Below are 13,783 nucleotides of genomic sequence, written 5' to 3' on the forward strand. Positions count from 1 at the left end.
GTTAAAGGACAATTTTGATGAATATAAGAGAAATTTGACTTTTGACTATTCCATTCACATAAATCTCCATATTGGAATAGCTATTTTTTCATTTTATAATAATAAAATAATATAAGATAAATTTGATTTTAGTTATTCACATCAAATCTCCACATTAGATTATACATTTATTCATTATATAGTAATGAATAACTAATAATTTCAAAAATATTTAATTTTTTTAATTATTAATTTATTTTATTTTATCATATTTTACCATTCTACCTATTATATATTAATTAATAATCATATTCTTATTAAATTAATATATCATTAACTCAAATTAATATATCAATTGTGATAAAATATGTGATAGAAATAAATGGAGAGAGAAATAATTAATAAAATATCTATTGATGTATGTACAGTAACCTTCAAATTTGAAAAAGCTTTTGAAAGTCACTGTTTCTAAATTCCAAATATTTAGAATTTGGCTAATCCAATGTGAGCATATTTTACTCTCTAATAACTAAATACTCATTGAATTTAGCTTTTAACTAATCTAATGAGAGTGCTCTTAAAGGACCAATATATACTGTTGCAAAAGGTACTACCACATTTAGCGACGTTACTTTTGTCATAAGAATGGTCTCATATATACTTGATCTCAAAAAATTCCCATTAAACCAAAATCATCGCAAAATCGAATGCAATTGTGACCAAAGATTTGGTCTTCTCTAATATTAGACAATAAGGGTCGTCATGGATATGAACATTATAAGGACCAAAATAACTATCACTTATAAAAATCTATTTGTGAGATATGAACATTATGTATTTGGGATCAATATAAAATATGGTAACAATTTCGGCCGTTAAAAGTACTGATGTTAGCAGCAAATTTAAAATTTTCTTTACTTCCATAGGACGGCTCTTGGGAATATCCGTGGAAGCTACGCAACCTTAATCCAAACCTTGAGGGCAAGGTTCTTTGAAGTACTAGATGCTCCCCACAGCAGACTTGGGGTGGGACAAGTTCTCTTTGAAGTGTGGGGGAAGGCTATGTGACAAATTCAGACTCAAGAAAGAAGAAGCAGTGGATAGACGTGCAAGAAAGGAAGAGTCGAAATTAATGGTGCGTTGGAGTTTAGTATGAAACGGGGCATTTTAAATACCTTTGTATTCTAGAAGTAAATTGTAACCAATAGGAAACGTACACATACTAGCTAATAGCTAGAGTAATCCATACAGTACGAGTGTATATAAGGCGGGAGGATCAGAAGAAACAAGGCATCAAAGAAGCTAATTAGTTCGAATGTAAGGAGGTCTGGATTTCTTCAAAAAGTCCAATTTCTTGAATCAATAAAGATTCCGTACGTAGTTCCAATCTTTCTTTTTTCCTTCTTCATGTCTTTCATCTTTTTCTTTCATTCATCAAAAAACTATAACGTAAAAGTTTTTACGCACCACTCGGAGTCCCAATTAAAACTTCAGAAAGAATTGACTTAACGTCTCTTGCATAGGATTCCTGGCTAATAGAAGTTGGATATAATATATACAATTCTTCTATATACAGTCAGTAGATATAGTCGGTGTGCAGTCGTCTATGCCACGTCAGATTTAAAATAAATTCTTCCTCTCTCATCAGCTTAGTCTCTCTCTCATTAGCACCGTCTCTCTCTCATCGGCTCAGTCTTTCTCTCTCATCAGCTCCAGCAGCTCGGTCTCTTTCATCTCTCTCATTAGCTCGGTATTTCTCTCATCAACTCGGTCTCTCTCTTATCAAGTGTCTCCACGTCAACTACGTTTGCACGTCGTTTACACTAGGCGCTTGCAACAAGCGTTTTTCTAATATATAATACTTGAAATATGGATTTAATAGATCTCTTTCAGAAGAGTACTGCCAATGAGACCTCGCTCCCCCGCCCCCAAAAACATAAAACTATAAAAATCTAGCAAAAATGCTAGAGTCACCGAATGTTGGGTCCCGATAATATATATATATATATTTTACTTAGTGATTAAGAAAGTATTTCGTAGTGATATTGTGAATTTTTTTTAAGAAAAAATAATTAATGACGTGCATGTTAGTAGAAAGGAAGTTCGCGAGATTTGCACGCCTTAAGATTATATCTAGCATCATGAATATATACTACTAATTGCCATGTTTGCAATTATATTCCCAGAAGTCAATGTCTACATTAATTCTTTTAATTTCTACTTCTGTTTGGTAATCAACCAGGTCTTGATTGATACGCTCTACAACATAGGTGGGCTTTCTTGGCACCATAATTCTTCCTCCCATTATACCTTTGCCTACAGAAGATCATATATTTCACTAGTTTTAGTGACTGACGGAAACCAGAGGCCTCACAGAAAGGGTTTCTATGACACAAAACTAGATCAATCTTTTATAAGCACATCAAGACTTCGATCATATCGATCGATCATGCTCAACAGAATCAATATATATTTCACTGGTTTTAGTGGCTTCAGCAAAGGTCTTGCAAGAGTCTACTAATTTCTAATGGGGACCCAAACCGATCTGTAGAAAAGGAATTATGCATGGCGGTTACCATATCAAATTAAGAAAGATAAATTAAACGAGATCAACTAGTAGCAACATTAACAATAAAAGGGCAAGTACATGCAGTCGATCCTTAAAACCTGGCATATATTACTAATTTGTATGAAACATAGAAATTGATAATAGGCTGCCCGTGTGACATAGGATCACATGTATCGGTGTAACAATGAAATACGTTGGCAGCGAGAGGGACGGTGGAGATGGGCAGAGAGAGACGATGACAGAGAGAAACTGGTTGGCGTGTGTTATTCCCGATCGATTTTGCAAGGCCGGGCTAGCTACTTGATCTGTGTGGCCTAAGGTGACACTTAATTCGCTTCTGGTGGTGCAAGGATGGCATCCAACACGGTGTTGGCTTGGCAGTGTGGCTTGAAAGAAGAAGGAAAAGAAAAAACCAAAGGGGGAAGGAAGAACTTACAGGCCAGCAATGTGGGAGAGGCGATGTGCGGCTTGCTCTTGCTGGTTTCATATGTTTGGCTTGGATTTTTTACGAAGGAAAAGTATATACTGTCGGTTAAAGGAATTTTAAGATGAAGAGGGGTTTGAATTGTGCCAAATTAACACTATCCCAATCCCCACGTGCATCAGCAAAACGTCAAATGGTTCCTTAAATAGTTATGGGCCACGCCAATGGGGTTGTCTAACAAGTTCATCACAACCGGGCCAGGCCTACAAGAAACCGAAAGGAATCCCATATCCATAGGTTCTAAATTAGTCCATTAAACATCAATGTGCTTTAACGGGGAAAAAAAAAAAAAAAAAGTTAATAGGCCCAAGGCCATAATTCTAACGTATTTAATGGCTTGGTTGTGTCATGACATCAATGAGAATATTTATTAGAAGGTGGAGTTGGATATATATAATAATATATGAAATATGGAATTAATATATCTCTAACAGGAGTACTGCCAGTGCGACCCAAAAAGAAAAAACTATAGAAATTTCTAGTACTTCCGTCTTGATCGGGTCAGCTGCAAATATATTGAATATAAAATGAGTAAGATGTGTAAATCTAACCTACTCTCTTTAAAAAAATTGATAAATCTAAAATTTACATTAAAAAATTATTTTTTTAATAATAGATCACACTTTTTTTAAAAGAGTATGTAGGGTCTGGTTTGCACATTTTAAAATTGTGTCGTCTAACATTACTCTTACTCTTATTTTATTTATTTTTTAGGGCAGCATTATTGATCTTACTCTTTTCTTGATCATATCTTTAAAAAATTCGAGAAAATATAAAATATGGGAAAAATGACAAAACCAAAATTAAACGTTAGGACAACAGAATGATCATGAGTGCTTTATTAATAATAAATTATTCCTCAAGCTGGATCTTTCCCGTCTCATATTATTCAACAATCGTTCTAATATTTACAGAAAGATAACGAACGACATTTATTTAAAGAACACGCAGATGGAGAAGAAATGATCATGATCGATCTTTTGCTTATTCATTAATGGCCGGAGACCGTCAAAAGGTTGAGACAGCTGGCTAGCGTTGATGAAACGATCGAACATCTTGGGCTGGATCGATCTAATATTTCTTGAGGAAATTCTTGAACCAATGAGCTGAAAGCTTCGGGTATCTTTTCAATTTATCATTAAAATCTATGAAGTAGATGCCAAAACGAACAGTGTAACCTGAATTCCATTCGAAGTTGTCCAAGAAGGACCAAGCAAAGTATCCCTTCACTCTCACGCCCTCCCTATTATATTTATGCAAAAAAAGTTAAAGACATGCAGCAGGTAGAATAATATTTGCATGGTGAATGTACGTAAAAGAGAGAGAAAGAGAGATCAGAGGTATATATTATCGTGTATATATATATATATATATATGAATTAGCAGTAGTACTATATACTTACTTGATAGCCTTGTTAAGATAATAGAGATGGCGATAGTAATAATCAATTCTTTGGGTGTCCACAAGAGCTTCCTTTAGCGGCAAGGAGGCATTATTGAACTCATCAATTCCTGCAATTAATTAATTATATGCAGCAATATCTATCAGATCATATATATATATATATAATATATATATATATATATAAAAGTGATAGTTGTAGTCGTGAGTGTGCAAGCGTCGTGTAATCACTTTGAAAAAAATGAATAAATGTAATCCGTATGAAAAAAAAAAAAATTTAAATAGTCGATCATACTCTTTTTCAAAGCAACTACACAATGCTTACGCATTCCATGACTATATGTAACATTACTCATATATATATATATATGGAAAAAAAAATAATAGAATTAATAGATCTGGAAATTACCATTCTCAGTTATGTAAATTTGTGGATTATAATACTTCTCCTTTGTGTACTTCAAAAGATCAAGAATTCCACGGGGAACAACATGAAGCCAACTTGAAGCAGCCTGTTAATTAATTTTCAAACCGAATGGATCAGTGATTAAAATTTTTACATACATGACTACCAGTAATTTGAAAGCTGAGAGATCTTTGCTCAATGCTATATTTTTAATTGAGAAATTATGCTCTTTTTCATCTTAGATTTTGTCGGCCTGTTAATTTCAAACAGGCTTGAAATGTTTCACCTAAATAAATGTGATTAGACAAGATTTGAGACAAAGATTAACATAATTTGATGAGTCGTGCTGAGGGTGTAGCATGAGACATTTCACCGATAAGGCCAAATGATCTTTTCTTTTTTTCTTATTTTTTTATACATTTATTTTATATTTTTAAATGTTTTTTTTAAATCATAATATTATTAAAAAATATTTCCTTAATCACTAAGCAAAAATAAAAATCAATCGGTAGCCTCCACTGGTGGATTTTATCGGTGGCTAGCTGCAACTTTATTCTAATTTGATTCCATTTTGTACTACCAATATCAAAATAACAAATTGGTTGCAGTCACCATAACGACGTACGGTCGTTTTATATATTTCAATAAGTGTGGTTATCACAACATTTTTTGTTAGAGAATTACTACTATAGCTAGTTATAAAGAGATTTTATAAAAATAAACACTCAAACGGACATAATTTTATATAATACACACATTAGATCTATTTTATAATAAAAATAATTTTATAATTTAATGTACTACATCAAAATAATACATTAGATCTATCACTACCTCACACCTAACGAAAAAATGCCTACACTCTAAAAAAAATCCCACGTTCTATAAATAATAATAATAATAATAATAAAGTTAGAAGTGTGGAGTGTGAAAATAAATGGTACGTAGTTGATATATAGAATTCCTCCAAATAAAAATAAGTCAATTTGTGTGCTTAAGAATTAATATTTTTATAACTTGAGGATTTCTCGATACATGAATATGATGATCACTTTCGATATATAGGAAAAGAATAAATGTTGATTTATTTAGAACACACACCTGTGGACCAATGAGGACCCCATTGCGCTCAGCTGGCATGCACAACAAAATTAAAGAAAATTAAGTATGGGTACTGTGTAGTACTTAGTACTCTTTTATATATATATATATACACACACACACACATATATAACACGAGAATTAAATGATAGCCTTCCTATATCTTTACAATTTTTCTACAATTTTCTAATAAAATAATATTTTTAAATATTTGTTTTAATTTTAATTTGATTTGATGTGTTTAAAATTTAAAAAAATATTATTTTATTAAAAAGTTTTAGAAAAATTGTAAAGGGTTGGTAAAGCTACCATTGGTCATATAGCACATGCAAATGGATATATATTCTATTCACATACTGCATGTACGTACGTAGAATTTGTGCACGCATGCATGCAACTTACTTGTTTGATTAACAAGACTATCTGTCGTGTAGCTTTTGTTAACATAATTATATGAAGGAGCATAGGCAGCATAGTTAGAAGTGTAGTAGTTTATTCCGATGAAGTCGTAGGACCCTTTCACCAGCTCCGATTGCTTTTCTGTGAATTTGGGTAATCGCTTTCCGACCAACGTTCTCATGCTGTGTGGATAGTCACCATTTGTCAGGGGGTCCATGAACCTGCAATTTGAATATATATATATATATATTATTTCATGTGAATTGTAAATACGATGGTTGTTTGAGAGAAAGATGATCATTGAACATGCAGTTTACCCAACAAAAGAACAGAAAAGACAAAAAAGCAGCGATGCATGCAGAATAAATTTATTAATATACCATCCGAACATGAAATCAAGAGCACGTGAAGCGGCGTCGATGTCTTGTTTGGAATTAGTGTATGGCACCATCCAATAGCACACATGGGTTATACCTATTATACCTTTTTGTACTGCCTGTACATGTCAACATGCATAAGACGTAAATAAATATACAAACAATAATATATGCATATATCTGTGAGCGTGTGTGTGTGTGTGTGTGTGTGAGAGAGAGAGAGAGAGAGAGAGAGAGAAGGGAATAAATGGGACCTGATATTTCTCCTTGAAAACTTTAACAGCAGCACCATGAGCAAGAAGCAGGTGATGGGTGACTAGATAGGGCTCAATGGCGGAATTTCCACCGGTGCAATTGGGACTATACCAGCTCGAACACCGGAAAGGTGCTAAGATTCCTTGTGCATAACCTCCATTGCTGTATGTCCATGGCTCATTTAGTGTGATCCAGTGCTTTACTCTGTCTCCAAACTCTCTGAAGCAAAGGTCCGCGAAGTCCCGGAAATCTTCCCTGAATATATAATTACACACACATATATATATTAGACTTATTGCCAGGGGAAATGTTGATCTGGGTCCAAACTTGGAGACTTTCTTAGTTTTTACATAGATAATAATCTATCCTCTCAAATGGGTCCTCGATCAACAATATATATGGTGATCAAGCAGTCACTACTTACACGACTTTTTCACTTAGGAAACCACCATACTCATCGTCTAAGGCCTGGGGAATATCCCAGTGGTAGATTGTCACGAAGGGCTTGAGACCTGCAGCATTCAATTAATATCCTAAATCTCAAGATTAAATTATGATGATCAGCAGTAGTACTACTTGATCATAAATAGATATTCATGAGGAAATGTAATACAATTAATATTAATAGATTGAAACATGACCTTTGGATAGGAGCTCATTGATGAGGTTGTTGTAGTATTTGATTCCTTCCCTGTTCACGCCTTTGCTGATCTTTCCCGCTGAAATTAGGCCCCGTTTGATCAGATTGTTAGATTATATTTTCTAAATTCCCCTTGCTCTTTTTCCTGAATTCTTGTGTCAGAAAAAAGCTTCAGGGCGCCGGGGGGGAGGGGGGGGTGCGGGGTGGGTGAAGGGGAGGGGTGATGCAGCCAAATTGAGTAGTCTTACTTGGAATCAATCGGGGCCATGAGATCGAGAACCTGTACGCATCTGCACCCATATCCTTCAGAATCGCCACATCTTGCTGCAGTATACGAACAAAAAGGAAAATTAACATGTTATGGAAATCTTCCGACAAAGGAGCATTTTCCATTTCTAGAAAATCTCTTAATTCTCCATGCATCTTCCTTTTTATTTTTTTAGAGGAGTCAAAGATGTTATACGTACCTTGTAGCGATGATATTGATCAACAGCTACATCTCCATTACTGCCATCCGCAATCAACTCTGCATATTTATATTTATTAAACAAATCTATTTATACTTGACTAAGTTCGAAGCGATCCAATCAATTAGTTAAGACCACGTACGTGTGAGCTAGAGTAATAATATTCCATCCATTAGATCATGATCAATTCGTACGCTTATGTTCAAGCTAGCATGAATTTAAAAGATCAGGAAGGCATTGATGAATGAAATGATCACTCGATGATCTTTTCATTCCATAATCTGTTTTTTCCTTTCTTCTTCTTCTTGTTTGTTTTTTTTTTTTTTTTTTTTTTTTTTTTTTTTTTTTTTTTACACATAAGTAATGTGATTAAAGGAAAAATTATATGAATATTGTTGAAGAATAATCCTGCATTGCCTGTGGATAAGGTCTTAAACATATTTATAAGAAATGAACAATCATATCTTGTAGAACCGGTTTTATAAGATAAGTTAGATCTATAAATTTCTTCATAGTATCAGAGTCTGCTACCGGATAAATGAGGTTTACACTATCTTGTGATAAGGACCAGGAAAAATACTGGCATGCACGTGAGGGAGTTAAAGAATAATCTCACAATCATTATGGACAATGTCTTGGGCATTTTTATAAAGAATGCGCAATCATCTCTTGTAAAACCGGTTTCATGAGATGAGTTAGGTCATAAATTTTTTTAAATATAAAGTATACTTAATAAGGATAATATATATATATATATATATATATATATACATCCTTGTTTTTGTGGAGAGAAGGTTAATTTTTTATATCCAGTGGGAGAAATCTGCACTGTGTTTTCAGTGCTCAGAGAGAGAAAGCTAGAGAGACCTGGATATTTATGGCTGTAATAATCCCACATGCTTGGGCCTTTACCATCTTCTTTTGCTGCACCTTCATACTGAAATCCAATTAAACACATTAATTAATCAATGCATGTTATATATGCAATATATATTCTTGTCATCTCAGTGAAAATTAGAAAAGGAAAAAAAAAAAAAAAAAGCCTCAAACATGAAGAAAACATCTGCATGGAGGGGCTTGTAACCTGATAAGCTGCTCCTGCCGCCCCGAAAATGAAACCCTTGGGAAAACTGGTCCGGTTGAGGGAAGAAATGCCATAGCTGGGTGTGATTTTATTCTTAGCGCCATTGCTGTTAGCAAATGAGCCAACGAGAACTAGAAGGCCAAGGAGTACCAGATAGCCTTTCAATGCCATCGCCGTGAGGTTTTTTTTGGTGATCGAAGCTGCTGAAACTCACCTGCCATTTATAGAAAAATTAAATGGCACATAGGTACACAAAGCTCATTACGTGTCTTTTATTTTATTTTATTTAACAGAGAATGTATTCCATCATTTATTATTCACTCATATATCTCATACTTATAATTATTTTTTAATCGTGTTACACAGAAGTCTCACACCTTACACAAAATATGAGATTTTATTTATTTTTATCTTCATATTTCATCTTATTTAATACAAATAAGGATATAAGAGTAAAATTACATGTTTTAAAATGATGTGCAGGAATATAAGACTTATGTCTTTTTTTTTTATAAGATGTGAGAGTGTAGAGTGTAATATAATGAATAATGATTAATGAGAAAAAAATTCTTATTTAATTGATGAATCATTTTAACTCCAAAAAAGAAACGACCGGTGGTAAGACAATTATTTTTCTTACAATTATTACAATGAATCATGTTAATGAATCATTTTTCTTTCAAAAAAAATAATTTTACAATTTAGAGTAACACAGGCAAATCAATTTAATTTATAAACTTATTTTCATGATAAAGCATAAATTATATGATGCTAATTTACGAAATCACCTTTTAATTACTAGTACGTACGGACAACAAATGAGACAAAAGGGGCATTGAATTCCCATGCATAGACCGAGAAACGGCCTATAGATTTTCCAGAAACGTCCTTTCAAAATCATCTCCGACGTACGATTGCCATAGAAAAAAGAGCCGTGCTACACCTCGACAAGACCAATGGGTCTTTTTTATTTTTATTTTTTAAATATTTAAAAAAATATTTATAATATTATTAAAAAATATTTTCTTAATAATTAAATTAAAAAATTAAAAAAAAAAATATCGGGATCTAGGAGTAGCTTTTCTCTAGAAAAATATTCTTCCATATTAAAAAGCTCATCGGAAAAAATATTCGATGGCGGCCGATATGTGCCATGAAAAAATTAACGTTACAGAAAGAGCACGATCGAAAATATCCTCCATCAAAACAATTCAATTCAAATAGGCAAAGATCAATATCGACGCACATCAACACAAAGTATTACTATTTGTACGTCGAAAGACTCCAGATGGGCACAGCTAGGATTGTACTCAAATTTACATGCTAAAGCAATAAAAAAATAATAATAATAATTCAAGTTGAGGTACATTTTACTTTTCAAGATATTCATACGTACAGTTTGCGACTAAATATGATTAATTGGCTTGGATTTGAATTAATGCATCATGTGATCGATTATGGATGCTTGATTAACCCGTCTTTATTGACCGTTCATGCCAAATTTTCAAAAGATGGACATCACATTGAATTAGGATCCCTTCATGTTTAAAACATGTATAATAAAATTCAGTTTAAAGTTAGGTGATATTATATATATATATATATATATATAGGATCAAAATAAAGGTCGACTTTAAATTTGACTCTATATTTTATTTAATTAATTAAATATTTTATGTGTTAGATCCGGTACTTATTAAAAGTTAGTCGACTAGCACCCATATACAAAAATATAGATGAGGATATAAATAATAAAATTTACTTCTATATATTATCATAAATAGAGTTAATTAGAGCAATATGAATAACAGATTGATTTTTCCTAGAACCCACACCTTTATAATTGTTCTCTTCGTACGTACCTTGCTTTTGGATTCGTAGTGCGTGTAATCACGTTGGAACAGTGGGAACGTAAGATCATGATTTTGGAAATATGAATTGATCTTTAATTGCTTCATTTATTTTTGACAACTTTAATAAAGTGATCCCATTAATTACTTTTTTATTTCTCAATTAAGCCCATTAATTAGTTTATCCTCTCATGCATGCATGCAAACGGTTTTTTTAGTAATGTTTTAGCCACAAAATTGTTTTATAAAGATTTTATAAAATTTAACTTATTATATAAAATTTTATTAATTTATAAATTTATTTTTATAAATTTTTTTATCACTATAATACTTTTATTTTTCGCATATCAAAACTCAAAAAAGGAAAAACAAAACTCAAAATAATGTGTTGAATTACAGCACGAGAGACACCAGATCAGGACCCCACATGGAGGTTTGTCGTGGGATCAGATCAACTCAAGAAGTCCTTCCACATTGTGAAGAACTGTTCAAACAAAAACAAAAGAAAAAAGAAGAAGATGGAATTGCCTCGTTTCAATACTAAAAATATTTCATCTTATCTTATCTTATTTTATCTTTATAATTTTTTTTAATTTTTAGATAAAATATAAAAAAAAAAATTCAATTTTTTTTTAAATCTCAAAATAATAATAAAATTAAAAAAAATAATATTTTATTCAACTTTTAATTTTTATCTTAACTCATCTCATCTCATCTCAACTCACTATCTAAACAGACCAGTCTATTTTGACAGCTTAAATAATTGGGGCAGCTAGCACGCAATCAGTGCGATTTCAAATCGTGGTAAAGTTAATTTGGTAGTGGAATTTAATCTGATCAAGCTAGCTTAAATATTCTATACTCAGTACTCTACACTCATCAGCTGAGAATATTATAAGAAAGTGATTGATACAAATTGACAAATTTATTGACAACGTTACCTGAATAATGTCCAAGATAATATAATAGTTTGATTTGATTATTATTAACTGATATTGATTTCTATAATTATGAAATCTGATTTTCAAAAATATTTATCTTATTTCATTTGTACTTAATTTCTACCTATATTTTGTATTCAATAACAATTAAGAATAAAAAAGATGTAGCCAAAGCCTGAGTTAATCTTCCTCCTATATATATTCTCCATCACCTTTTCTATTATATTTTATTATCTATAGTAAATTAATTATATTATCTCCTAGTCATATCTATCGTAAATTGATATATGAAAATATTTTAAAATGTGTCACATTAATAAATATAATTAAAAAAAATAAAGATCTGAAATGAAGATTGACTAGCATTGCTTACGTTAAAATTAACGTAATTGTCTAATTGATATTTACAACTTCACGATGAATAAAAAAGATAAATATTTTTATTTATTTTAAATTTATTATCTTTTAGTTATGTTTATTAGATGTCATATTTTAAAGACTATAAATTAATTGTTGATATAAAACCACTTACTTTTAAAAATAATAAAAACCTAGAACGACGTGATTAGCAATGCATGATATGTTATTTTGAAATTTAACATAGTAAATTGGACTAAAAACACCAATGAAGTTGTTGTATACGCGTTGCCTATCAAAAATTTTGACTTAGACAAGACATAATTTTCATGTAGGGAGAACATTTTTTAATATATGTTCTAATTGATTAGGTTATCCAATGGACTTTTGCATATAGGTATAACCCACGACAACAGATGATTGGAGGCTTTATGTTTTCTTGTGCTGAAAACTTGGATCAACTTCAAATTGATAGTAGCATTTTAATATTCTTAAGATAATTAATTAGGTGTACGTAGGCCCGCTTTGGGTGGCTTTGATACCTAAAATGATTTAGGTCTGGTTTGGATAATCACGTATTTTCAGAATACCTTATTATTAGTTATCATTTTATTATTATTTTTTATATACTTTTTATTACTTTTTATTACTATTTATTACTATTTAATATTTTATTATTATTTTTTCATTATTTTTTCATTACTATCCACCGTCTAAAAATACTTAAATATTCAAACGCAACCTTAAACATCTCGTATTATCATTAGATTAAGGTCTCGTTTGGATAGTAAAACTGTTTTATCTCATCTTATCTCATCTCATCATTACATCTTTTTCAAATTTTCATACGAAATATAATAAATAATTCATTTTTTTAAATCCTCAATCAATAATAATATTAAAAAAAATATTCTAATAATATTTTATTTAATTTTTAACTTTCATTTTAACTTATCTCATCTCAACTCCATATTCAAACGACAGGTAAAACATCTCATATTATCAACTGATGAGTACTATTCATTTTAAGTGAAATAGATAATATTCTTATTTGTAATCCACGACCGTCGTCTATACATAGACGGCTTGGAGTTAGCACGTCCAGAAGCCGCCCCTCCACCTAAAAAAAAAATTATTTTTATGATAAGCTAATAAGACTCCATTGAATATATCATACAATTCTTAAAAATCAAGGGGTTCGGCCATGATTAGCTTCAATGGATCGGAATCATCTTAAATTTATTTTAGCCTATGGACTATTCTTCAAATTAAGAGAATTTAATGGTTTAGCTACGAAAGTAAATTTACAAATGACTTGACTTACTAATGTGATACATTATATTGTAAAATTAATTTTATTATAAAATATTAGATCTAACGGATTACATGATAAAGTATTTATAAACGTCAATTTATAAATTTATTTTTATAAAATCTATTTATAACTAGAGTATGTACGAGTACTTCTCTTC

At 31.3% G+C, this 13,783-nt stretch overlaps 1 protein-coding gene across 1 annotated transcript; it reads right to left on the reverse strand.

Annotated features, from left to right (window-relative positions):
• Positions 1 to 3,861: 3,861 nt before the first annotated feature.
• On the reverse strand, positions 3,862 to 9,349 carry LOC121241261 (beta-glucosidase 12-like). Its single transcript, XM_041138955.1, has 13 exons — positions 9,164 to 9,349; positions 8,947 to 9,016; positions 8,080 to 8,138; positions 7,861 to 7,936; positions 7,614 to 7,691; positions 7,397 to 7,484; positions 6,972 to 7,227; positions 6,721 to 6,836; positions 6,344 to 6,561; positions 5,942 to 5,973; positions 4,844 to 4,946; positions 4,436 to 4,544; positions 3,862 to 4,275 (listed from the first exon to the last, which is right to left on the reverse strand). The coding sequence occupies exons 1-13, from the start codon at positions 9,332 to 9,334 to the stop codon at positions 4,104 to 4,106; spliced, it is 1,548 nt and encodes a 515-aa protein (XP_040994889.1). The 5' UTR covers positions 9,335 to 9,349; the 3' UTR covers positions 3,862 to 4,103.
• Positions 9,350 to 13,783: the final 4,434 nt, after the last annotated feature.

The sequence above is a fragment of the Juglans microcarpa x Juglans regia genome, chromosome 7S (assembly GCF_004785595.1).
Source record: "Juglans microcarpa x Juglans regia isolate MS1-56 chromosome 7S, Jm3101_v1.0, whole genome shotgun sequence".
Taxonomy (NCBI): Eukaryota; Viridiplantae; Streptophyta; class Magnoliopsida; order Fagales; family Juglandaceae; genus Juglans; species Juglans microcarpa x Juglans regia.

Bases quoted from the DNA above. Each gene is read 5' to 3' on its own strand.
- LOC121241261 (XM_041138955.1), bottom strand. From the start codon at position 9,334: ATGGCATTGAAAGGCTATCTGGTACTCCTTGGCCTTCTAGTTCTCGTT. The intron at 7,937-8,079 runs GTACGTATAACA...CGTATACTGCAG, and splicing joins ATCAATATCATCGCTACAAG to CAAGATGTGGCGATTCTGAA. The intron at 6,837-6,971 runs GTCCCATTTATT...TGACATGTACAG, and splicing joins TTTTCAAGGAGAAATATCAG to GCAGTACAAAAAGGTATAAT.